The sequence below is a fragment of the Leguminivora glycinivorella genome, chromosome 26, assembly GCF_023078275.1.
Source record: "Leguminivora glycinivorella isolate SPB_JAAS2020 chromosome 26, LegGlyc_1.1, whole genome shotgun sequence".
Lineage (NCBI taxonomy): Eukaryota > Metazoa > Arthropoda > Insecta > Lepidoptera > Tortricidae > Leguminivora > Leguminivora glycinivorella.
This window is the reverse complement of record NC_062996.1, coordinates 122,715-147,332: the sequence shown is the minus strand read 5'-3', so window position 1 is coordinate 147,332 and position 24,618 is coordinate 122,715. Positions and strand designations below refer to the sequence as shown.

The following is a 24,618-nucleotide window of genomic DNA, read 5'->3' as shown; positions in this document are numbered from 1 at the left end:
TAATGGAGCGAAAACCAAAGAGAATATAATCACTACGTTTTAAGAGACGGAACTCCATACATTTCTGAAAAAAAGTACAATGTATGAGCATATCATCCTAATGCTACCAACATAAGGGTTTGCGTCGAGTGTTACCATTACGTAACGTCATTGACGCATGACAGGTGTCAAAGATAGTGATGTAAAAATTCGATAATAGTGATGTCCATATTTCAAATGCTTTTAATCGATATCGATGAAATTAATGCACGGGCGCGTGGCCTAGTAAGCTCAGGATTTCAGGTTTTAGGAGTGCGATAACTAAGTGAGAGCTAAGAAATTGTCTAAAACGGGTACATGTACATGTCATTATATAGTACTTAAGTCCTAATCAACATTTCATATTACCAATGATTGTACTATGAGCTCTCGCTTATTTATTTACAATTAAGAAATAATAGAACAATTGTGAAATTGAATGGTCTAAATAGATTTATTTTTTATTGGTCGACAAACATGTTTTTTCCTCATACGTCTTTCTAGTTATGGAGGGTAAACTAGTTATTTGTTATACAAGGGGGCAAAGTTGTATTTTAACGCCGAGTGTGGAATTGAAAAACACACGAGAAGTAAAATACATTTGCACCCGAGTGTAACACAAAACTTTTCCCCTCACTGTAGCAAGGAAACTACAACGCAAAAAATGCATTTATCACTGCTTCCAGTAGTTCCACAGGTGGTAAATCATCTTTATTACTAGATTCACCTACTTTTATCAACTTTAAAGCAGTTAATTTGACTTTATTCAAGGTAAAATTACTTTACCCACTAGTGGATAAAATGCGTTTTTACCCGCTGGTATTAAAGGACAAAACACGTGTTTCCGAGCTAGTGAGGGGAAAAATAACTTATTAATTCTAAATTATTAATATAAATAATGCACGCGCGGGTTACGCAGCTTTTCTTCTTTAAAAGAATAATAATATGAGCAATATCATGATTGTATCTTCGTCTATGACAAGATCTGCAGTACCAGTCAATAATCACATTATATATCATTAATATATCACATTTGCAATAAATGAATTATTAATTGATTTTTTGTGTAAGGATGTACAAAGGAAAGTGACGCTCTTTTTTAGATATTTGAATAGTACCTACTGTTGCAGAAATTCATGATGTATATTAAATATAGTGAATCACAATAATACTTTAAAAATGTAATTAAAATAGTACAGTTCGTACAAGTGCGAAAAAGAGGAAGTTCGAAACGAGTGGCGATAAATTAAAACACGACCGAAGGGAGTGTTTTAAATCGACACGAGTTACGAATTCCCTTTTCGCACGTGTATCGAACGACGTTTTTCAGTAGAGATGGACCTCCGAAGTTTCGACCTGCCATATAATGAACCACTTCTCGCACTAGTGCTTAAAAAATACACCATCTGTACTGAAATAGTACATTACGATACAAGTGCGTAAAAAAGGAAGTTCGAAACGAGTGGCGATAAATTAAAACACGACCGAAGGGAGTGTTTTAAATCGACACGAGTACGATACAGTACGACGTTTTTCAGTACAGATGAGCCTCCGAAGTTTCGACCTGTTATATAATGAACCACTTCTCGAACTAGTGCGTAAAAAAACGACCATCTGTACTGAAATAGTACATTACACGATACAAGTGCGTAAAAATGGAAGTTCGAAACGAGTGGCGATAAATTAAAACACGACCGAAGGGAGTGTTTTAAATCGACACAAGTTACGAATTTCCTTTTCGCACGTGTATCGTACGACGTTTTTCAGTACAGATGAGCCTTCAAAGTTTCGACCTGGCATATAATGAACCACTTCTCGCACTAGTGCGTAAAAAATACACCATCTGTACTGAAAAAGTTTTTTACTACCTATATGAAAAATCATTACGTAATGCTAATTATTTGAATCGCTAGCACAAAGGACTTCTTAACGGAAAACACTTACAAATGAAAAAAAAGTGATATATTGTTGTCCCGCATAGTACCTATAGTAAGATACACACAGAGAGGGATGAACATTTTTTTAAATAGCCTATAATAAAATGTGTCCCACTGGTGGCCAAAGGCCTCCCCTGTTTTTCGACACTCGTCACGGCATTGTGCATGTTCCCGCCAATCGCCACAAAATGAGTCCAGGTCTTTCCGCCATCTCATTTTTGGCCTACCTCGGCCTCGGGTAATTGGTGGTGCCCATTCGGTCGCTATTTTGGCCCATCTGTCTGGATGCATCCGACAGATGTGTCCTGCCCAATTCCACTTGAGGGATGAACATAACAATTCAAATTCATAAATAAAAATTAAACTAAATTACATTGAAACCTGTGTGGGTAATAAAAGACATTAATCTAACTTCACTTGCTCAAAAGGAAGTAAACTTGTTGAAAAATAGCACTCTTATGGGTGGCGCATACATAATTACATTATTATGTTTTGTTCAGTACTTTCTTAAAATTATAGGCATTATATCTAACTTTGTTTATTAAAATCTGCAAAAAGTAAAGTTCTATCCGTCAAACCTTTACGATAGAACTTGACAGATAATTGGTATTTCCCCACTTTATGTGCAATTATGTTATCTTGAAATTAACAACAAAAATACCAATATACAAAACAAACAGGCGTGTAGATACGTATTTTTAACTGGTAGCTTTGTTATGATTTCTGTACTCTTAAAAATACGCAATTGATAGGATATTTCCAGTGATTCCACTTACGATTCTCTGTCTAGTTTCATGTTTCAAAATGTGTAACTAAAATGTATCGGACTATACTAATACAAATTGCACCACTACAGTTGACTAATTATTTAGTGTTAATTAAAACAAGAAGATTGAACATTATACACTTATTTTTTTCCTATTCATGAGCTCCAAGCAGTTCTGACTGCCTAGCTTGACTTGATATTCGAATATTTTTAACTAAGGGGGTATGTTATTGGTAAAATTGCTACACTGGTTTCTAAAGAAATTACGTTAAATAAGTAGTTATTCTATCTCGTATACATATGTGTGTATATATATAGGATCTCAAAACGGCTACTAACGATTATGATGTGCTATGTATAGTGGTTGTTAGGGTCGAAAAATCGATTTAATTAGGTCTTATTCCTAGATTTTTTTTGTATATTTTTATGTTCCCAAAAAAAGAAATAAGATTGAATCTACAAGGCGTCCTAAGACAATGAGACATGAAGAGAAAGAACTTTAAATATCGTAAATAGGATATTTTGATAAATTATGACATAGCATAAAAACTAAGGCATGATTTGCCATCTCTGTAGGTCTAGCACATGATGGCCGCGAGAGTATGTCGCCGCGAGATAGAGCACACGTCTTCTTCTAATTCTATTAATGACATAAGGACGGGTAGTCTATCTCGCGGCGACATACTCTCGCGGCCATCATGTGCTAGGCCTACTGGTGTCCTTTGGTCCTCGCCCATGTCAACATATCCCTCTACATTATCTTTGCCGACGTTATAATTTAATCTTGGTTTTATCGCCATCTCGTCGAAAAGCAAACAGCAGTATCTGTCACCCCCGTAGGTAGGAGATATTTTTTTTAAGTGTTCAATCACTTTTTGATTTATTCCCGTGTCCATGGGAACATTCTTTAAAATATTCTGAAGTGTTTTAATACTCGGTAACGGCATCAAGTGCCTCAAATACCCATATGCCTTGGGTGATCGTTTTAATATAGATAAACATGCTATTTTGTATTTTTTCGTCCAGCGACGACCCTTGGGTTTTCTTTTTTGGTTTTTCAACGCCAATTGCACAATTTCCTTTACCATTGACGATTTCGATTCGAGGCGGTCTAGGAGGATCGCGTTACGCTTCAGTGACCTAACGGTTGATTTGACTTTGTTAAGTTGTCTTATCAATTTTCTTTAGACTTATCCCAATCTGCAAAAAAGAAAAACATCACATTTGTAAAATAGAACGAGGTTATCATAAGACATAGCTAAACTACTCCTTTATATTCTTTGATTCGCATCCTTACAAGCACACTTGTACGTGTAGGGTAGGAAATCTTACCCATTAATGTTTCCTTGGTGGTCGACGCAGCATCCAACTTAGGCACATGAGCCTGTTTTTTCTTCATCAGTATGGGTGACGGAGCTGAAACAGATAGTTGCAATATATACCTGTACTACATATTTTCTTAATTTTTGTGGTGATTGTCACCCAGTTACTTGGGGTCGGCGCAGTAAATTTTCTTCTTCCATTCCTCTCTTATCAGCCGTCATTTCCATACTAATACCCTTCACTCTCATATCATTCTCCACACATTCCATCCATCTGTACCCTTACCCATCCACCCCCACCCCAGTCCCAGTACCCTTGTATCCATCCACCTTCAACTTCATATTTACCATCCGTCATGAAATACAACTAAGTACCAAAATAAATTAAATCGGGTATGTATAACGACCTTTACGGCATTAGGATCTTAACACATTCAGTGACAGGCGGCCCAATAGTTGGGTTTTTTGTATGCAAATTATACTACTTATTATAAGAAAAAATCCATCAAAACAATGAAAAAAAAGTACAATTGTGCAACAAGGGAGGTAAGGAGGATTTACACGAATGTATAACTCGCGACAGCCGCAGCCAGACTAACTATTTATGACTAAACAATAATTATGACTCAAAAATCGGAACTACAATTTCTAACGTTTAATTTTATGACTAGTGATAATATGACGGAAAACATTATGGATAGTAAAAATCGGACTTCAAAAAACATGGGAACCAATAGAGACCCGTTTATTAAACATGGTTTTAAGGACTGCTCACCGTGCTCTTAAGAAATACGAAAATACTTACAAAGTACATTTTGCCTTGTGGATGTCGCAAGAGGGGTTTTGCTTCCTGGAGGTGGTATTACTAGTGCCACATCCTCTTCACGGTTTGGCGCTGAAGCTGAAATATGTTGTGCATAGAATCAGAGATCCGGTCAGGTACAGTCAACCAATTGGAACCTAGGCCAATCTACAACCATGTCAAAATGACAAGCAGTAAGTGTTCTTACAATTTGATTTATAACGTCACTATGACATAGTTCTAGAGTGGCCTAGGGTTCTAATTGGTTGAATGTACGCACGCAGTAGAAGGAAGTGGATTGATATTGAACAGAAAAACCACGCAGTACTTTATCAGTCGTGTATTACTACAATCCAGACATGTAAAGGTTGTCACAAAAATCAGAAACTTAGTATATAGCTTAAAATATATGAGATTGAACATACGAAAGCTGTTACCTACGCGGTCTGTAAAGAGGAAGTGATCGAATGACAGTTGAGTGACAAGCGACAGGTTGCCAGAGTCAAAACTAGTAATAAACACTCCCATGGACTTTCGTTTGACCCGTGGAACATGGCGGATCGTCCTCCGATATATGTTTTTATTTTTGCATTCTGCTGTTTAATGTATACGTTTGATAGGATATTATGCAGTGAATAGCCTGCGCAAAGAGTGCATTTAATGAAGAATTCTTTTGGAATACGAATAACCAATTCTACGTACATCACTCGGCAGTTCGTGGTCCCGGCCGCCATCATGCTTTGTACTGCTGCTCCAGCTATCCTCCAGTGCATCGCGAAGGCCTCGTTCGCAAAAAAACTACCTATACTGTTTTATATATCTCTGTAATTTACTTGACATTGGCAAAGTGCCCTGGTAGCAGAAAGCCATTATTATACGAATAAAAAAAAACCGGCCAAGAGCGTGTCGGGCCACGCTCAGTGTAGGGTTCCGTAGTTATTCGTATTTTTCTCAAAAACTACTGAACCTATCAAGTTCAAAACAATTTTCCTATAAAGTCTTTATAAAGTTCTACTTTTGTGATTCTTTTCATATTTTTTAAACATATGGTTCAAAAGTTAGAGGGGGGGGGGACGCACTTTTTTTTCCTTTAGGAGCGATTATTTCCGAAAATATTAATATTATCAAAAAACGATCGTAGGAAACCCTTATTCATTTTTAAATACCTATCCAACAGCATATCACACGTTGGGGTTGGAATGAAAAAAAAATATCAGCCCCCACTTTACATGTAGGGGGGGTACCCTAATAAAACATTTTTTTCCATTTTTTATTTTTTCACTTTGTCGGCGTGATTGATATACATATTGCCATTGGTACCAAATTTCATCTTTCTAGTGCTAACGGTTACTGAGATTATCCGCGGACGGACGGACGGACGGACGGACGGACGGACGGACGGACGGACGGACGGACGGACGGACGGACGGACGGACAGACGGACAGACAGACATGGCGAAACTATAAGGGTTCCTAGTTGACTACGGAACCCTAAAAACACTCCCATGTATGGGATGTCATGATATAAGTGTGCCATTGACTATCCAACATACACTATAACAAGCGTTCTATACATATGGTTTCGTCTTTTCAGAAGATCATATCATATAAGTATATGGTAGGTAGCTTGCTTAACAATCATACATAGAAATGTATATCCCATCAAAAACAAAACGTAAAAAAACCTTTGTAATATCAATATATAGGATTACCAAGTTATATTTGCAGTAAATAAATCAGTGTATCTGTCTATGTAATAATATTATGTACCTAAGATGCCTCGTGTGGTGACGGGTTAAGAATCTGACCACCCACTTTCCTCCCATGGGTATCGTAGAAGTCGACTGTGGATATGGGTTCCATTTGTTTTCTACAAAAAAAATGAAATCCCATCAAAAACAAAACTTGTAAAAAAAGCAAGTCTCGCCATATATAACTTATATAGTCAGTGCTACAAGATTTTGTTAGGTTAGCTATTGGCTTCGTGCGAAGTGCATGGAGGGGGTAAGCAAAGCGATCGCAGTGCTTGCGGTGGTCAAAATCGACACTGATTGTGGTTTGTCATCTATCAAAACTAATAAAATATAATACAATGTGCAATGTTTGAAATGGGCCACCAATGTTGTTTTGTTGTTAATTGTAAAAATAATGGCATAAATTTAATAGTCGTTGCACGTTCTATGCATTTCTTAGAGCACACTGGAAATTGGATCAAGATAGCTACCGTGAAAAGAAAACGTAAGTTATATGTCAAAACAAAACATTATAATAAATTATATTTAAGCTTTGTTTACCTAATATTGATCAATACGCTGTTAGTATTTTCCCTACCGTAAAAGATTATGCTTAAAGGTTCAGGCCTGGCCTGGGAATAGGCCCGTGTCGGATATTTCTGCGGCCGCGGACATGAATTGGTACATACGTTTAGACTTGTTTTATATGGCATTAACGGGACGGAGGTTTAGCGAATACTATATCACTCGCTCGTAGAACTTCTACCATTACTCCTATGTTCTTCAAGATTCCTTATATGTCCTGCCAGCACCAAATTATTGCCTTTTTCTGTGGTCAGTTTACACAGCATTACTCACGGTATAAACTTCCATTATACCGTGAGTAATGCTTTGGAAACTGATTTTTATTATTATATCCATGTCTTTATAATCTATCTACCTAAATTACACGTGAAATAGTAGCTCTTGTTATTCGATTTATTTAAAATTACTAACTTGTTCCGTCTATTGTCCTTTGAGTCGTTGGCAACCCGAACCATCCTTAGAACTTGTACACTCCTTTTTGCTGTGTACTTAACACACATCACTCGGCAGCGGCTTTTGCTGTGTACTTAACACAGCAAAAGGAAGGTTTCTAATGGGGTGGCAACGCGCATGTAACACTGTTTGAGTTGCAGGCGTCCATAGGTTACGGTGACCGCTTTACATCAGGCGGGCCGTATGCTTGTTTGCCACCGACGTAGTATAAAAAAATTAACGAAAAATCGTTAAAATATATGTATGTTTATATGTCATTTTTTGACATTTTCCACTTCAAGTTCACATGGTAGTGGGCGTAATTGTCGTGCACGTAGCCAATACCCTACATAATAACTTATGGCAGAAGGTCTTTAAGTAGGGACTGAATACCTTAACCAACTTGGTATTTAACAAGGATCTCACAACTTTTTACGCCAGAAGAAATGAGTGGCGAGACTTGCTTTTTTTACAAGTTTTGTTTTTGATGGGATCTCATTCTTTTTGTAGAAAACAAATGGAACCCATATCCCACAGTCGACTTCTACGATACCCATGGGAGGAAAGTGGGTGGTCAGATTCTTAACCCGTCACCACACGAGTCATCTTAGGTACATAATATTATTACGTAGACAGGTACACTGATTTATTCACTGCAAAAATATAACTGGGTAATCCTATATCAATGATATTACAAAGTTATTTATGCAGTTGGTGTATCTGAAAACCTGGACTGAAATTGCAACATTTTTAGATTTTTATGTGATGTATATACTAAACACTAACTGTATTCTAAATTTGAAGCTTCCAAGTGTACTAGATTTTGTACAGTCGACTACAAAGAGATGTATCCACTTTTTCACCTTATTGCATTGTAATAAGGAGAAAAAATGGATACATCTCTTTGTAGTCGACTATACAAGTGGATTTAAATGTTTTTGCGTAACTAAGTCCAATCCAAGTGTCTTAGGGACCGGCCACATCTAAGAGACGCATGTCCTGAGGTGCGGAACGGACGTCCGCGCCACGCCGCCTGAATGTAATTCAAAAACGTCTCCTCAGTACATTTTGTATAGGAAGGACGTAAGACGCGGGCGGCGCGGCGCGCGCCACGCCGCCGCCACGCCACCTGGGGCGCGTCTTACGTCCTTCCTATACAAAATGTACTGAGGAGACGTTTTTTGAATTACATTCAGGCGGCGTGGCGGAGACGTCCGTTGCGCGCCCCGAGACACGCGACGCTTAAGTGGGAACGCTGCCTTATAATCATTGATGATCGTAATATGTCAGTCAGCCAGTGAGGGACAAAATTAAGAACCTTTGGCTAGCTATTATGGTATTAGGCCGTGCCTCTTTTTGCTCGACTTGGCAGGGGCACTGCCGTGCCCCCAGATAGTTTAACATTTCGTCATCAATATCATGATCAGTAGTTCCACTTCATCAAATGTCATCTATTTTAATGTACTTACATATACATCCTACATTTTGTGATGTATGATCAAGTATTAATATTACCTTTGACGAGTGCCGGCGTTGTGCTACATGCAGCTAGCACGGGTGCAGCAGGGACCTCTTCCATGGGAATTGGTGATGAAGCTGAAAAACATGAAATCCAATACTGTACATTTTAAATAACAAAGAAACCTTTCAGATTTTAATTTTCAATTTAACCACCCCATAGATTTAGAATTATTAAACTAGATTGTTTAGTTAGGTCAAAAAGTGTGTCCACATGAGAGGTAATTGTTTGGGCTGGTGTCCCTCTCGCACTTGCTGACAATGTCAACATTATTCAGTGACGTCATCACTGTCATAAATTGGGGATACCAGTCAATTTTCAAAGTTAGGGTTGTTTCACACGTACCACAACCACACGACAACCACAACCACAACACGTGGTCGGGCGCATATTTTGTATGTTTAATAAATAGTACAATTCACACGTACCACAACCACACCACAACCACAACACGTGGTCGGGCGCATATTTTGTATGTTTAATAAATAGTACAATTCACACGTAACCACTGCTTGACCGCATTTTAACGCTGCGACGTGGTGTGGTTGTGGTACGTGTGAAACAACCCTTACTACTAAATCTACTAACACCCAATTGAAAGTATTTTTTAATTATACAAATCTTTGATTTACTGGCATCAAAATAATTACATTATAATTATGTTCAAATTTTTTGAAATATATCGAAACCCTAGTTTGAACATAACATTAAAATAAAATAAGAAGTTATAAAGTCAGGTAATATACACATAAAAATACTACTAATATGGGAACCTCATTAACACTGGCAACACGTGCGAGAGGGACACCAGCCCAAACAATGCCCTCTCATGTGGACCGTTTTCGCTAGTCTGATACGATCGACTTTCTGTTTCAGTAATAAGGTTTAATTTCGTATGGCAAAAAATGTGATTGAGCTGTCCCCTGTAAAGGTCTTTGAACCACCCTTGCCAATGTTTATAATACTTCAAATAGATTTTACGTTCACTTTCTTTTAAATAAAATAAAAACTGTTGAATTCGATTGACATTATAAAAAAAATTATCCCTGAAAAACTAATGTACAGATGTAGTACAAAAAGCTTTTCATTTCTTTTTTTACGGAAACGTTCGCATTGGTCATGCTAGTTCAGACAATGTCAGTACGGATTGTACTGAGACTGGCTGAAATAGCATAACACGTTCGTACGTTTCCGTAAAAATACGAAGGAAATTCTTTTCGCGTTAGATCTGTACTACACAGGTTGCGCAATTTTTTTAAGCGTATTCGCCGAGAGATGTCGCTAAACAGACAGACAGTGCTCCCACGCGGAACACTTTTTTAACCGCCTTCCAAATTTCAAGGGAAGGGGTTCTCCATTCGTCTGTATGTTTTTTTAAACGTAAAAGTCAAACTTAATGTCCACTATTACCACTAAGGGAACTACTAATGCATGAAGCAAACTACTCAGACCAAAAATCACTACCCCAAACCCAAAAGTCCTTCACTTGTGGCAAAACGAAAAGGCAAGCACCAAAACAGAAACACAAAAGGAAAAACAACAAAAGAAACAGACAAAAAACCGGCCAAGAGCGTGTCGGGCCACAATCAGTGTAGGGTTCCGTAGTTTTCCGTATGTTTCTCAAAAACTACTGAACCTATCAAGTTCAAAATAGTTTTCCTAGAAACTCTTTATTAAGTTCTACTTTTGTGATTTTTTTCATATTTTTTAAACATATGGTTCAAAAGTTAGAGGGGGGGGGCGCACTTTTTTTTCCTTTAGGAGCAATTATTTCCGAATATATTAATATTATCAAAAAACGATCTTAGTAAACCCTTATTCATTTTTAAATACCTATCCAACAATATATCACACGTTGGGGTCGAATAAAAAAAAATATCTGCCCCCACTTTACATATAAGGTGCTAACAAATTAGTCACGGATATTTTAAGGGACGTTAATTAACATCAAAACAATGAACTTCCACTAGAAATTACTGAAAAAAATCATGTTTTTTTTTGTTTTCATACCCTTAACAAAAAAAAAATTATTTTAATTTATTTTCTAAATAACCATCCTCTGTAATGTAATTGCCTGTCAGGATGTTTAACAGTGTCTCTCATGGTCTAGAGAGGTCTCAATCAATAATTTTATTAACGGGGTGTTTTAACATAGCATATTTGTTTCCTAGTTTTCTCTAAAAAAATGATGTTTCATACATAAATATACTCCAGGAGCGGAGTACTATCAGCCGTAAAAATATCCGTGACTAATTTGTTAGCACCTTATATATGGGGGCTTCCCTAATAAAACATTTTTTCCATTTTTTATTTTAGCACTTTGTCAGCGTAATTGATATACATATTGGTACCAAATTTCAGCTTTCTAGTGCTAACGGTTGCTGAGATTATCCGCGGACGGACGGACGGACGGACAGACAGACATGGCGAAACTATAAGGGTTCCTAGTTGACTACGGAACCCTAAAAAAGAAAAAACCGCGGCCCCGCGCACCACCAAAAAACTAATGTATGACATGTACTATTTTAGTAGTAACATGAGACTATTTAAAATTTGTACGGAACCCTCGGTGTGCGAGTCCGACTCGCACTTTGCCGGTTTTTTTTATAATTAACTCAACTTACTCATTGTAATTTGGGTTGTTGCCTCTGGGGTCTGCAGTTTGGATGATGAGGCAATTGCAGGAGTTTTAGTACTGTCATCCATGGTTGTGGGAGCTGAAACAGAAATATAACAAATTAAAGCAAATGTCAAAGGAATCTACATTATTGGTCAATATTACCAATTAAATTTCACACCATGTATAATATAGAACTATTTATACATAGAAAACATCCATGACTCAAACAAATATCTGTGCTCATCACAAAAATAAATGCTTTTACCAGTATTCAAACCCGAGACCGCGGCTTAGCAGGCAGGATCACTATGCGCTAGGCCAAACCGGTTGTCAAAGGATCTTGACAGACAAGCTTTTGCTCTTCAATCTTTTTAAGATTTTTCTTGCGATACCCTTTTCAGGGTCCATATACAGGGTGCCCGGTAATGAATGGACAACCTTTTAACCACCAAGAGGGCAATTTTTACTGGTACAGGAAATCGACTTTAAGGTTTAGTAAAAGTCGCCTGGTTTTCGAGATCTTCACCCTTTTTAAATTTTAGGTATTAAAATTGTAACGTTAATATCGATTTTCTAGACCAGTAGGCCTAGCACATGATTGCCTCGAGAGTATGTCGCCGCGAGATGAATCACACATCTTCTTCTAATCGTATTAGTGATATAAGGACGGGTAGTCTATCTCGCGGCGGCATACTCTCGTGGCAATCATGTGCTAACCCTACAGTATAAGGTGCCCTCTTGGTGTTTAGGTTGTCCATTAATTACCAGGCACCCGGTATGTATTGTAAAATTTATATGGTATGCAAATAAAGAACTATTGAACTATTAAGATTTTATCTCAAAAAATCAGCCTTGAATAATCCAATATAAAAAAGAGTTTTTATAGATATTTATTTTACAAACCTTTGCTTGCGACATGTTGAGGGAAGTCTTTTAATTGATGCTCAGTCAATGGTTGTGCAGAAAGCTCCAGCTTAGGGTAGGCCCTTTTCTTCAAGCGATTGCCTTTTTTGTTGAAATCTTTTGCTTTGAAGTGATCACCACACACAAATGTACTTGGTGAAGTATTTCTATTGGTATGTGCACTAGGTCTTCTTTACCAACAATTTTAACCCAGGTTCTACATCTGCAAACACTAATCCAAATTAGTATACCTAGTCAAGCCATAAGTTTATAATGAAATTAATGAAACTGAGCTGGTACTTTGGTTTGCTATTTTTCATGTGGATATACAAAATAAAATAAACTTAATCAGCAAGCTCCACCATCTTCCCGGGAAGGTTAATCTATTCCCTACTATATCACTTCTTTTTCTTATAATTATTACTCCGCTCATATTCATGTCTGCTCTCTTCATGCTTCAATATTAGTGTGCTCATTATTGTGAGTTTCAGAACTAGAGAAGTTCTTATTAAATATATTTTTTTCATTAAGGTATTTAAAAATTATGCCATCATAAAATTCACTTACACAGAAAATTAACATATGTGTTACTTTTCTATAATCGGTAAGCAGAATAGAAAACGAAAAACTATTTTACTTATGAATACACTATAAACAGACTAATTGAAAACCACTACTAAATTACATACCTGTGTTCATAAATTGGGAAATCGGCAAAAAATCCAAGCCTATGTCGTTCTCTGACCCCACAAATTTCACAGATTCTGCTTTTTCCACTCATAATGAGTCTCTATCTCAGTAATATTGCTCAAAAACACAGCAGACGGAGGAGCACGCTGCTTCAACTGGACGTCTTTTGTTAATGAGAATACGTAAAGATATCACACAAATGAAACACTGCGGAGGAACTTAACTGCTCAACTCGACGCACTGCTCAGATGAAGAACACCGAATAAAACGAAACATGTAAAACAAAAACACCACGGTCCACGGAATTACATTTTCGTTTCACGGTTAGTTTTGAAAATACAGAAAATTGACACAATTGACAATCCCGCCTTTGTGTTGCCATTGCATTATTTATTTTGTTGTTAGGTTGGCTATGCTGGGAATCTTTTGCCATACATTATTTTTTTATATAGGAGTTTCCTAAGACTGGCGAAAACGATAAGAAACTTTGAGAAAGAGAGACGCATAGATTTAGAATTACAGTTAAACCAGTCTTTGGAGAGACGTCTTTTGGCCACAGAATTACAGTTAAACCCACAGAACTTAATTTAGATAGAAGAAACAAATTCATATATTTGTATAGGGGCCGAGCGTGTCAAATTTTGTACTGAAGTTGATTCTTGCCTGTAATTTTAAATATGTCTCAGGCTCTTAATTGTTCATAATTTTTGTGTTGTTGCAATTGAATATCACGTAACGAGGCATTTTTTATGTTTTGGTTGACTTCAACTTACAAAAATTGACACCCGAAAGCTGCAAGCTGCGAGTAAAGACGGACAACTCAGTGGATTTCACTGAGTTCATTTGACACGCTAAGTAGATACGTTTGCTTGATCTATGGTATATATGACATCTGTGGTTAAACCAGAATGAGTCGTTAGGTCAAAAAGTGTGTCCACATGAGAGGTCATTGTTTGGGCTGGTGTCCCTCTCGCACTTGCTCACAATGTCAACATTATTCAGTGACGTCATCACTGTCATAAATTGGGGATACCAGTCAATTTTCAAAGTTACTACTAAATCTACTAACACCCAATTGAAAGTATTTTTTAATTATACAAATCTTTGATTTACTGGCATCAAAATAATTACATTATAATTATTTTCAATTTTTTGATAATATATCGAAACCCTAGTTTGAATATAACATTAAAATAAAATAAGAAGTTATAAAGTCAGGTAATATCATAGATTTAGAATTATTAAACTAGATTGTGGAATCACATTTTTTGCCATACTAAATTTAACCTTATCACTGAGACAGAAAAGTGGTCGTATCAGACTATCGAAAACGGTCCACATGAGAGGGCATTGTTTGGGCTGGTGTCCCTCTCACACGTGTTGCCAGTGTTAATGAGGTTACCATAGTAGTAGTATTTTTATCTTTAAATTACCTGACTTTATAACTTCTTATATTATTTTAGGGTTATATTCAAACTAGGGTTCCGATATATCCTCCTGACACCGAGCATTTAACTTAAATCACTTGCCTCTACGGCCGAAAGTACTTTAAAAAGTATCAAACTGTTTTTGTTGGAAAGGCCGAGACATTGCAAGTTAAATAAAACATAAACTAGGCGCTTCCTGGGTATTCACTGAAACAAATGTTTTTTAATATTGTTTGTTAAAGACATTAAGCATATTTGTGTACCGGTATTTTTCGTCTTTTGTAAAGTACTTTCGGCCATTAAGGCATAAGTAGGTTGCGAGTGTAAATTAAACAAGTTACTTAAATTTTTAATAAAATTTAATGTAATATCGCAAATGAAGTACCAAACATAATATTTTATTAACAACATAAACATAAAGTAACAGTATCACCCAGTGAACTTTCAGTTTTAAACATATTTAATAAACTCAAAACAATTTAATACTTACTGAAATCTTTTTTTGCAAACAGGAGCTGCTCCTGACTGATTGGAAGTGCTTAACATAATTATTAATTAACATTTTGCATGAAATATAATAATATATGAAACATATAAATCAATAATTGCATTTTTTACATGTTTACAAAGTAAATCAATTCTACATAAGTCAAATAGAGATCATTCTTTTCAAATAGGAACAAAATTATGGAAATCGCCTTTAATTATTAAATAAAAAATATCCCACATGAAAAGTGAATAATACCTGATTCAAGTATCTGGGAACCTTCTCGGTTATTTACATTAAACAATAAAACTTAAGCTACCTAAATATTATAAGACTATAGTATCAGGCTGGCTCAGGTTAATTATCACAATGAGACAGTTTAGACTTAGATTAACCAAGAAACCTTATAAAGAACTATAAAAGTCAGACAATTGCGTTTTGGTGTCAAACATAAATGCATAATTATTACAATTAATCGACCGTTGATTCGATTGACCGTTAATTTCATGGTGCACGAAATTGCTTTGATCACTGTTGTAACTATCGCTCGAGTTTTCATCAACCGAAGATCGAGTTTCGTTTATAAAAGCGTGTATATCCTCGTTGTATTCTTCATCATCACTAGAATCTTCAAATTCGGATTTATTTAATAATTTCGTAATATCACGTTCTCGTAAAGCTGAAAAACATACATGCACGACTTTAAGTATAAGTGCCGAAAGTGATTTACACAAGATCAACTTCACATACTTAAAACATAAACTACAGACGAAGTGCCTTTCTGTAGGTTTAATAATTTTACTGTGGTTTATTTACGCTATTTTTATTTATTTACACACAAAATTACTTGAATTTGAAAGAACATATACTAATTTACAATTAATTAAAGAACATACATTGAAACACTACAAATTACTCAAAATATTTTAAGTTTTACTTACCGTGTCGACCACGTACCGCCATTGTTGTAAACTCCTGAGCACGTGTCGCAAGAATGGCGGCGACTAAGTATGACATCTCTGTCGAACTACAAGGTTAAACTGTCGCTATTGCTTAAAATTCATTGGCTGCGACCAATCACGTGTCCAATACAATTTAAGCGGGAAAAAACAAATACTCGGTATTTGATGCTACCTGTAGGCCGGTCGTCCGTAGTCGATATAAGAAGTTCAAAAATATTCGGCCTTTGGAGTACGGTTTATTTAGCACTATGCAAAGGACGCCAGGTGTCAGGAGGATATTTCAAAGAATTGGAAAATAATTGTAATGTAATTATTTTGATGCCAATAAATCAAAGATTTGTATAATTAAAAAATATGTTCAAATGGGTATTAGTAGATTTGGTAGTTACTTTGAAAATTGACTGGTATCCCCAATGTATGACAGTAATGACGTCACTGAATAATGTTGACATTGTCAGTTAGTGCGAGAGGGACACCAGCCCAAACAATGACCTCTCATGTAGACACACTTTTTGACCTATAGACCGTCAACCAAATCTTGTCACTAGAAAAAGGCGGCAAATTTGAAAAATCGCGGGCTAGCAACACTAGTTTTGAAAATCGGTGGAAGTTCGCGTGCCCATTTGTATCTTATCTGTGGAAATCTCCGTCCTACCAAAAAGAGAAATAACTACCACATATCCGTCCCTTTTTAATACATTATCTAATTCTTAAGGAAGGAGCGAGCCCCTTGAAAAAAAAAATCTGTGGCTGTTCGACGTACATTGCTGGTTTTTGTTCGTTTCATAGGGATACCATACTTTAGTTTGACGTACATTGCTACTGCCAAAATTTGGTTGACAGGCTATAACTACTCATTCTGGTTTAACCAAAGACCTTTACAGGGGACCACAAACTACTAAGAAGATACTACGTATCAGGGGACAGCTCAATCACATTTTTTGCCATACGAAATTAAACCTTATTACTGAAATAGAAAGTCGATCGTATCAGACTAGCGAAAACGGTCCACATGAGAGGGCATTGTTTGGGCTGGTGTCCCTCTCGCACGTGTTGCCAGTGTTAATGAGGTTCCCATATTAGTAGTATTTTTATCTGTATATTACCTGACTTTATAACTTCTTATTTTATTTTAGTGTTATATTCAAACTAGGGTTTCGATATATTTAAAAATTGGAAAATAATTATAATGTAATTATTTTGATGCCAATAAATCAAAGATTTGTTTAATAAAAAAATATGTTCAAATCATAGATTTAGAATTATTAATCTAGATTGTTTAGTTAGGTCAAAAAGTGTGTCCACATGAGAGGTAATTGTTTGGGCTGGTGTCCCTCTCGCACTTGCTGACAATGTCAACATTATTCAGTGACGTCATCACTGTCATAAATTGGGGATACCAGTAAATTTTCAAAGTTACTACCAAATCTACTAACACCCAATTGAAAGTATTTTTGAATTATACAAATCTTTGGTTTACTGGCATCAAAATAATCACATTATAATTATTTTCAAATTTTTTGAAATATATCGAAACCCTAGTTTGAATATAACATTAAAATAAAATAAGAAGTTATAAAGTCAGGTAATATACAGATAAAAATACTACTAATATGGGAACCTCATTAACACTGGCAACACGTGCGAGAGGGACACCCATCGACCTACAATAGGGACTGAGCTCACACTTTTTTTGCCATACTAAATTGAACCTTATCACTGGCGCATAAAGGCGTTTTTGACAGACTAGCAAAAGTGTGTCCACATGAGAGGGTCAAAGTTGGGGCTGGTGTCCCACTCGCACGTGTGACCAGCGTTAAAAAATTACTATAGTAGTAGTATTTTTACCTGTATGATAACTAAGTTTATAAACTTCTTAAATTATTTTCGTATTATATCGAGGCAAGGGTATTAATACCTTGTAACGAATTGGTAAGTCATTATTATGAAGCCATAAAACCAAAAAATTGCGCAATTATTGAAAACCTTTAATTGGGTATTAGTAGATTTGGTAGTAACTTTGAATATTGACTGGTATCCCCAAATGATGACAGTGATGACGTCATTCAAATGATTTTGATAGTGATAATAAGTGCGAGAGGGACACCAGCCCCAACTTTAACCTCTCATGTGGACACACTTTTTGGCCTAACTACTCATTCTGGTTTAATTATAATTCTGTGGGGACACCAGCCCAAACCAAGCCCCCCTAATAAAAACTCGTGTAAAATGCATATACTCATCCTTGACTTCCTTATGACTTAGATAATGTATTGAAGAAGGATGGATATATGCTAGTTATTTCTCTTTTTGGTAGGTGGTCCCTGGTTTTGTGTTAGCTAGGGATGTTACTTTGTCGATTCAATTATCGATAAAATATGCACTTAGTTACGTTCTCACCTTAAAAATAATATAAACGTTATGATTGCAAATAAATGGTTTGTTTATGTACTTACCTACATAAACGGTCACTTCTCTTCTCTTACCAAGTCCTAATATTACATTATCATACCTATATCTCTGATCATAGGTCTGTATGCCTCCCTTTTTCTGTAACGTGAATAAAAAGGACGGCATGTTGTCTATGACTATATTTCTATGATAGTGTAATATCGGCCTAAATAGTTTGTAAAAAATAGAAGATGGGAGATACGAGTATAAAACAAATAAATACATTATTCTCTTCTCCTTACGCAAAGACCTAAGTAATTTAATTCGTGTAGCATCCCTGTATTAATTTCTAGTCCACCACTCAAGAATCTACTTATACTTACCTCAATAATATTTTCTCTATCAAATAGAAAATAAAACAAAACGGCAGTGTAGGTACCAAAATTTATTATTTCAATAGTTTCACCTATTTTTAGTTTCTTTTTAATAATGTTTGAGAATTTCTGGAAAACTAAAAAATACTATAAGTTTAATTCACTAGAAATGTTACATTACCATTTACCCAGTCTGTGATACCTGATCATCATTAATCATTTTTATGTCCTTTTCAATGCAAGAATGTCAATAGAGTTAATGTCGGGACGTCGATAAAAATGACACATCACTAGTACAAAAACATAACCTAAAAACAGTTTGGAGAAACTTCAGAACAGAATTTAACATGGTAGTAGTTATTATATAAACTATGAAAAGATCGTATTTTATGCTTTTGTTTATGTACTTACCTCACAGAACACCCCACTAGAAGCCAAATACAAGCGATATTGTTCGAGACGCAAATCACCAATCCTTGCGGGGTGAGGCGGGCGCGCACGGTGCTGCCATTGGTCGTTTCAAATAATGGCGCGCCTTTATGATTAGCAGTAGGGATGGGAATGGGACATGTCTATTATAGACAATGGTACCGGTACCAGTACTGTGGTGAATTTGTTTTGCAACAAATTATAATATTATAATTAAATTATAATATTATAATTAAATTATAATAAGGCCTAGTTACCCTTCGGGTTGGAAGGTCAGATGGCAGTCGCTTTCATAAAACTAGTGCCTACGCCAAATCTCGGTAGTAGTTTCCAAAGCGGACCCCAGGCTCCCATGAACCGTGGCGAATGCCGATGCCGGGATAACGCAAGGAGGATGATAATTGTGATAGCATCTCAATAAAAATCATTCTAGTAATAACTAAACTGTGCATTTTTACTTACGTTTACTAAGTTAAATAACCAACTAAATATTCTAAACTAATCAATGAACTAAATACCACTACAGACTCTACAGATTCTAAATAATTATTCACTATTACAAATCTGCTTTCTTTTATATTTCATAAAATGGTAGCACATGGTACGAACGGCAGTACGAAGTTCCCGCAACAGACATAAACTAACATGGCCCCATGCCTAGTCGTTTACGTGAAAGGGATAGCATATCACATTGTTAACTCGGTAAAGAGGGATGGACGCGCCTCGGCGCCGCTCAGCACAACCATATTGACCAGTATAAATGAACTCCGCGGACAATAAACAATATTCAACAAAATAATTAATTTGACTTAACTGTGGAATGTTATTCCATCTTTTTTACATGTAGAAGTGTTAGAAGACTTGCCACACCACTTTATGCTGTAAGAGACCATTGTTTGCAACCAAAATTGATTATTTAAGATTTTTTCCCGAGCGGACACGGACACTGTTAGCGGGTCGTATACTTGGGCGCTACTGATCGGTGTCGCACGCGTTCAAACTTTTATAAACCTGATTTGTCGTATGCTTGGTGACCGCGAGTCGCCCTGTAAGGGCCATCTTGTTGTATTGATCTGTGTTTAGATCCTACAAATAATAATATCAATAACTGACCGAAATTCACTAATGAAACACAGCAGGTTCTTGGGAGTTTTCTTTTCTCCATGTACGTGAATTACAGTCCTTAATTCAATCACACAAGGAACTTGAACACATCACAAATAAGAATTTAGCAGGATCATCAACTATCCATCAGGAATAAACACAATTAAATTAAAAATCGGCCAGACGACCGCCGAGATATTTGATCTAATATAATACGATTATGTACAATTGTCAAAGGTAGACACCTGGGGAGACATCTGGGGGCCTGCTCCATTTCAGCTTCTTGGCCTTCTTTTTGGTGGAGTTTTGGGAGTAAAGGAACCGCGAGCATCGCACCTTGAACTTCGTGTTTCCGGTCTTCTTCTTCGGAAATCTAAGAAATATATAAAGTTGAATTTGTAAAATAGCTAAATAACAAGAGAATCATAACAAAGAACAATAATCATTGATGGCGTTTTTAAGGTATGAATATTGATAGGTTATTATTGCAAGGTCGATAAAACACATCACATCACTATGCTAAAAAACATAACCTTTCCGAGTTTGAGAAAACTTCTAAAAAAATATGCAAAAATCTATACAGAATTGAATAAGATTTGAATTGTATAAACTACTAATATGTACATTTATATTTCTGCCAGGTCGTATCAATAAATATTATCAAAAACTCAAGAAACTTACCGATGAAATGATATAACCTCTTGCGTGTTTTCTTTTCTTCCTGAATGTGATTTGCAACACTTGATCACACAAGCCATAGTCAGAAATGAAACTTGGAACTATCACAAATATACACTGAGCTATTTTTGCCACGATCTATCAGAAATCCTCACAAAATAAATAAATATCGTCAAGACGACCATTGAAGTCGCGCTAAAAACTCGAACCAATATAATACGACTATGTACAGTTGTCAAAGATGGAGACCGAGTGTGAAATGACAAACGTATATTTAATTTTGCCGTATAATAAATGGACCCCAGGTCCGTTTTGACATCAGCATTTAGGGACAACCTTCGAGAAAACGAAAGAAGTTGTGGAATATTGTCTCATTCGCTCATACAAAAATGGTAATAGTGTGGTGTGAGTAAGATACATGTCACCGAGCTCTTATTTTAGCATGGCTTCCATGCTTTAGTTATACTTCCGTGGCCCAAACAATGCCCTCTCATGTGGACCGTTTTCGCTAGTCTGATACGATCGACTTTCTGTTTCAGTAATAAGGTTTAATTTCGTATGGCAAAAAATGTGATTGAGCTGTCCCCTGTAAAAGTCTTTGGTTCAAATGGGTATTACTAGATTTAGTAGTAACTTTGAAAATTGACTGGTATCCCCAATTTATGACAGTGATGACGTCACTGAATAATGTTGACATTGTGAGCAAGTGCGAGAGGGACACCAGCCCAAACAATGACCTCTCATGTGGACACACTTTTTGACCTAACGACTCATTCTGGTTTAACTGTAATTCTGTGGCCAAAAGACGTCTCTCCAAAGACTGGTTTAACCAAGCCCCCCTAATAAAAATTCGTGTAAAATGCATATACTCATCCTTGACTTCCTTATGACTTAGATAATGTATTGAAAAAGGATGGATATATGCTAGTTATTTCTCTTTTTGGTAGGTGGTCCTTGGTTTTGTGTTAGCTAGGGATGTTACTTTGTCGATTCAATTATCGATAAAATATGCACTTACTTACGTTCTCACCTTAAAAATAATATAAACGTTATATATATAAAAGTAACGAAAACATACAATATTGATATAAACATTTCATTTGGATTATTATGAGGCTTTTTGGCTATGAAAGTCATATATTCATACATTCTTGCCTTCTTGGCTAACCGTACCTACTGATTGCTAATAAATGGTTTGTTTATGTACTTACCTCACAGAACACCCCACTAGAAGCCAAATGCAAGCGATATTGTTCGAGACGCAAATCACCAATCCTTGCGGGGTGAGGCGGGCGCGCACGGTGCTGCCATTGGTCGTTTCAAATAATGGCGCGCCTTTATGATTAGCAGTAGGGATGGGAATGGGACATGTCTATTATAGACAATGGTACCGGTACCAGTACTGTGGTGAATTTGTTTTGCAACAAATTATAATATTATAATTAAATTATAATAAGGCCTAGTTACCCTTCGGGTTGGAAGGTCAGATGGCAGTCGCTTTCATAAAACTAGTGCCTACGCCAAATCTTGGTAGTAGTTTCCAAAGCGGACCCCAGGCTCCCATGAGCCGTGGCGAATGCCGATGCCGGGATAACGCAAGGAGGATGATAATTGTGATAGCATCTCAATAAAAATCATTCTAGTAACTAATAACTAAACTGTGCATTTTTACTTACGTTTACTAAGTTAAATAACCAACTAAATATTCTAAACTAATCAATAAACTAAATACCACTACAGACTCTACAGATTCTAGATAATTATTAACTATTACAAATCTGCTTTCTTTTATATTTCATAAAATGGTAGCACATGGTACGAACGGCAGTACGAAGTTCCCGCAACAGACATAAACTAACATGGCCCCATGCCTAGTCGTTTACGTGAAAGGGATAGCATATCACATTGTTAACTCGGTAAAGAGGGATGGACGCGCCTCGGCGCCGCTCAGCACAACCATATTGACCAGTATAAATGAACTCCGCGGACAATAAACAATATTCAACAAAATAATTAATTTGACTTAACTGTGGAATGTTGTTCCATCTTTTTTACATGTAGAAGTGTTAGAAGACTTGCCACACCACTTTATGCTGTAAGAGACCATTGTTTGCAACCAAAATTGATTATTTAAGATTTTTTCCCGAGCGGACACGGACACTGTTAGCGGGTCGTATACTTGGGCGCTACTGATCGGTGTCGCACGCGTTCAAACTTTTATAAACCTGATTTGTCGTATGCTTGGTGACCGCGAGTCGCCCTGTAAGGGCCATCTTGTTGTATTGATCTGTGACTTACCTACATAAACGGTCACTTCTCTTCTCTTACCAAGTCCTAATATTACATTATCATACCTATATCTTTGATCATAGGTCTGTATGCCTCCCTTTTTCTGTAACGTAAAAAGGACGGCATGTTGTCTATGACTATATTTCTATGATAGTGTAATATCGGCCTAAATAGTTTGTAAAAAATAGAAGATGGGAGATACGAGTATAAAACAAATAAATACATTCTTCTCTTCTCCTTACGCAAAGACCTAAGTAATTTAATTCATGTAGCATCCCTCTATTAATTTCTAGTCCACCACTCAAGAATCTACTTATACTTACCTCAATAATATTTTCTCTATCAAATAGAAAATAAAACAAAACGGCAGTGTAGGTACCAAAATTTATTATTTCAATAGTTTCACCTATTTTTAGTTTCTTTTTAATAATGTTTGAGAATTTCTGGAAAACTAAAAAATACTATAAGTTTAATTCACTAGAAATGTTACATTACCATTTACCCAGTCTGTGATACCTGATCATCATTAATAATTTTTATGTCCTTTTCAATGCAAGAATGTCAATAGGGTTAATGTCGTATGTCAGTAGGGACGTCGATAAAAATGACACATCACTAGTACAAAAACATAACCTAAAAACAGTTTGGAGAAACTTCGAAAAACATATGCACAAAATTATGCAGAATTTAACATGGTAGTAGTTATTATATAAACTATGAAAATATCGTATTTTATGCTTTGTTTAGATCCTACAAATAATAGTATCAATAACTGACCGAAATTCACTAATGAAACACAGCAGGTTCTTGGGAGTTTTCTTTTCTCCATGTACGTGAATTACAGTCCTTAATCACACAAGCCATAATCACATAAGGAACTTGAACACATCACAAATAAGAATTTAGCAGGATCATCAACTATCTATCAGGAATAAACACAATTAAATTAAAAATCGGCCAGACGACCGCCGAGATATTTGATCTAATATAATACGATTATGTACAATTGTCAAAGGTAGACACCTGGGGAGACATCTGGGGGCAGGCTCCATTTCAGCTTCTTGGCCTTCTTTTTGGTGGAGTCTTGGGAGTAAAGGAACCGCGAGCATCGCACCTTGAACTTCGTGTTTCCGGTCTTCTTCTTCGGAAA

At 36.3% G+C, this 24,618-nt stretch overlaps 1 protein-coding gene across 1 annotated transcript; it reads right to left on the bottom strand.

The window, feature by feature from the left end:
- Positions 1-3,851: 3,851 nt before the first annotated feature.
- On the bottom strand, positions 3,852-13,496 carry LOC125239645. The gene is made up of 7 exons (XM_048147289.1): positions 13,327-13,496; positions 12,638-12,860; positions 11,739-11,831; positions 9,111-9,191; positions 4,849-4,944; positions 4,054-4,137; positions 3,852-3,921 (listed from the first exon to the last, which is right to left on the bottom strand). The coding sequence occupies exons 3-7, from the start codon at positions 11,818-11,820 to the stop codon at positions 3,896-3,898; spliced, it is 369 nt and encodes a 122-aa protein (XP_048003246.1). The 5' UTR covers positions 11,821-11,831; positions 12,638-12,860; positions 13,327-13,496; the 3' UTR covers positions 3,852-3,895.
- Positions 13,497-24,618: the final 11,122 nt, after the last annotated feature.

Bases quoted from the DNA above. Each gene is read 5' to 3' on its own strand.
- LOC125239645 (XM_048147289.1), bottom strand. From the start codon at position 11,820: ATGGATGACAGTACTAAAACTCCTGCAATTGCCTCATCATCCAAACTG. The intron at 9,192-11,738 runs GTAAGTTGAGTT...CATGTTTTTCAG, and splicing joins AACAACCCAAATTACAATGA to CTTCATCACCAATTCCCATG. The intron at 4,138-4,848 runs GTAAGTATTTTC...TATCTGTTTCAG, and splicing joins CACAAGGCAAAATGTACTTT to CTCCGTCACCCATACTGATG.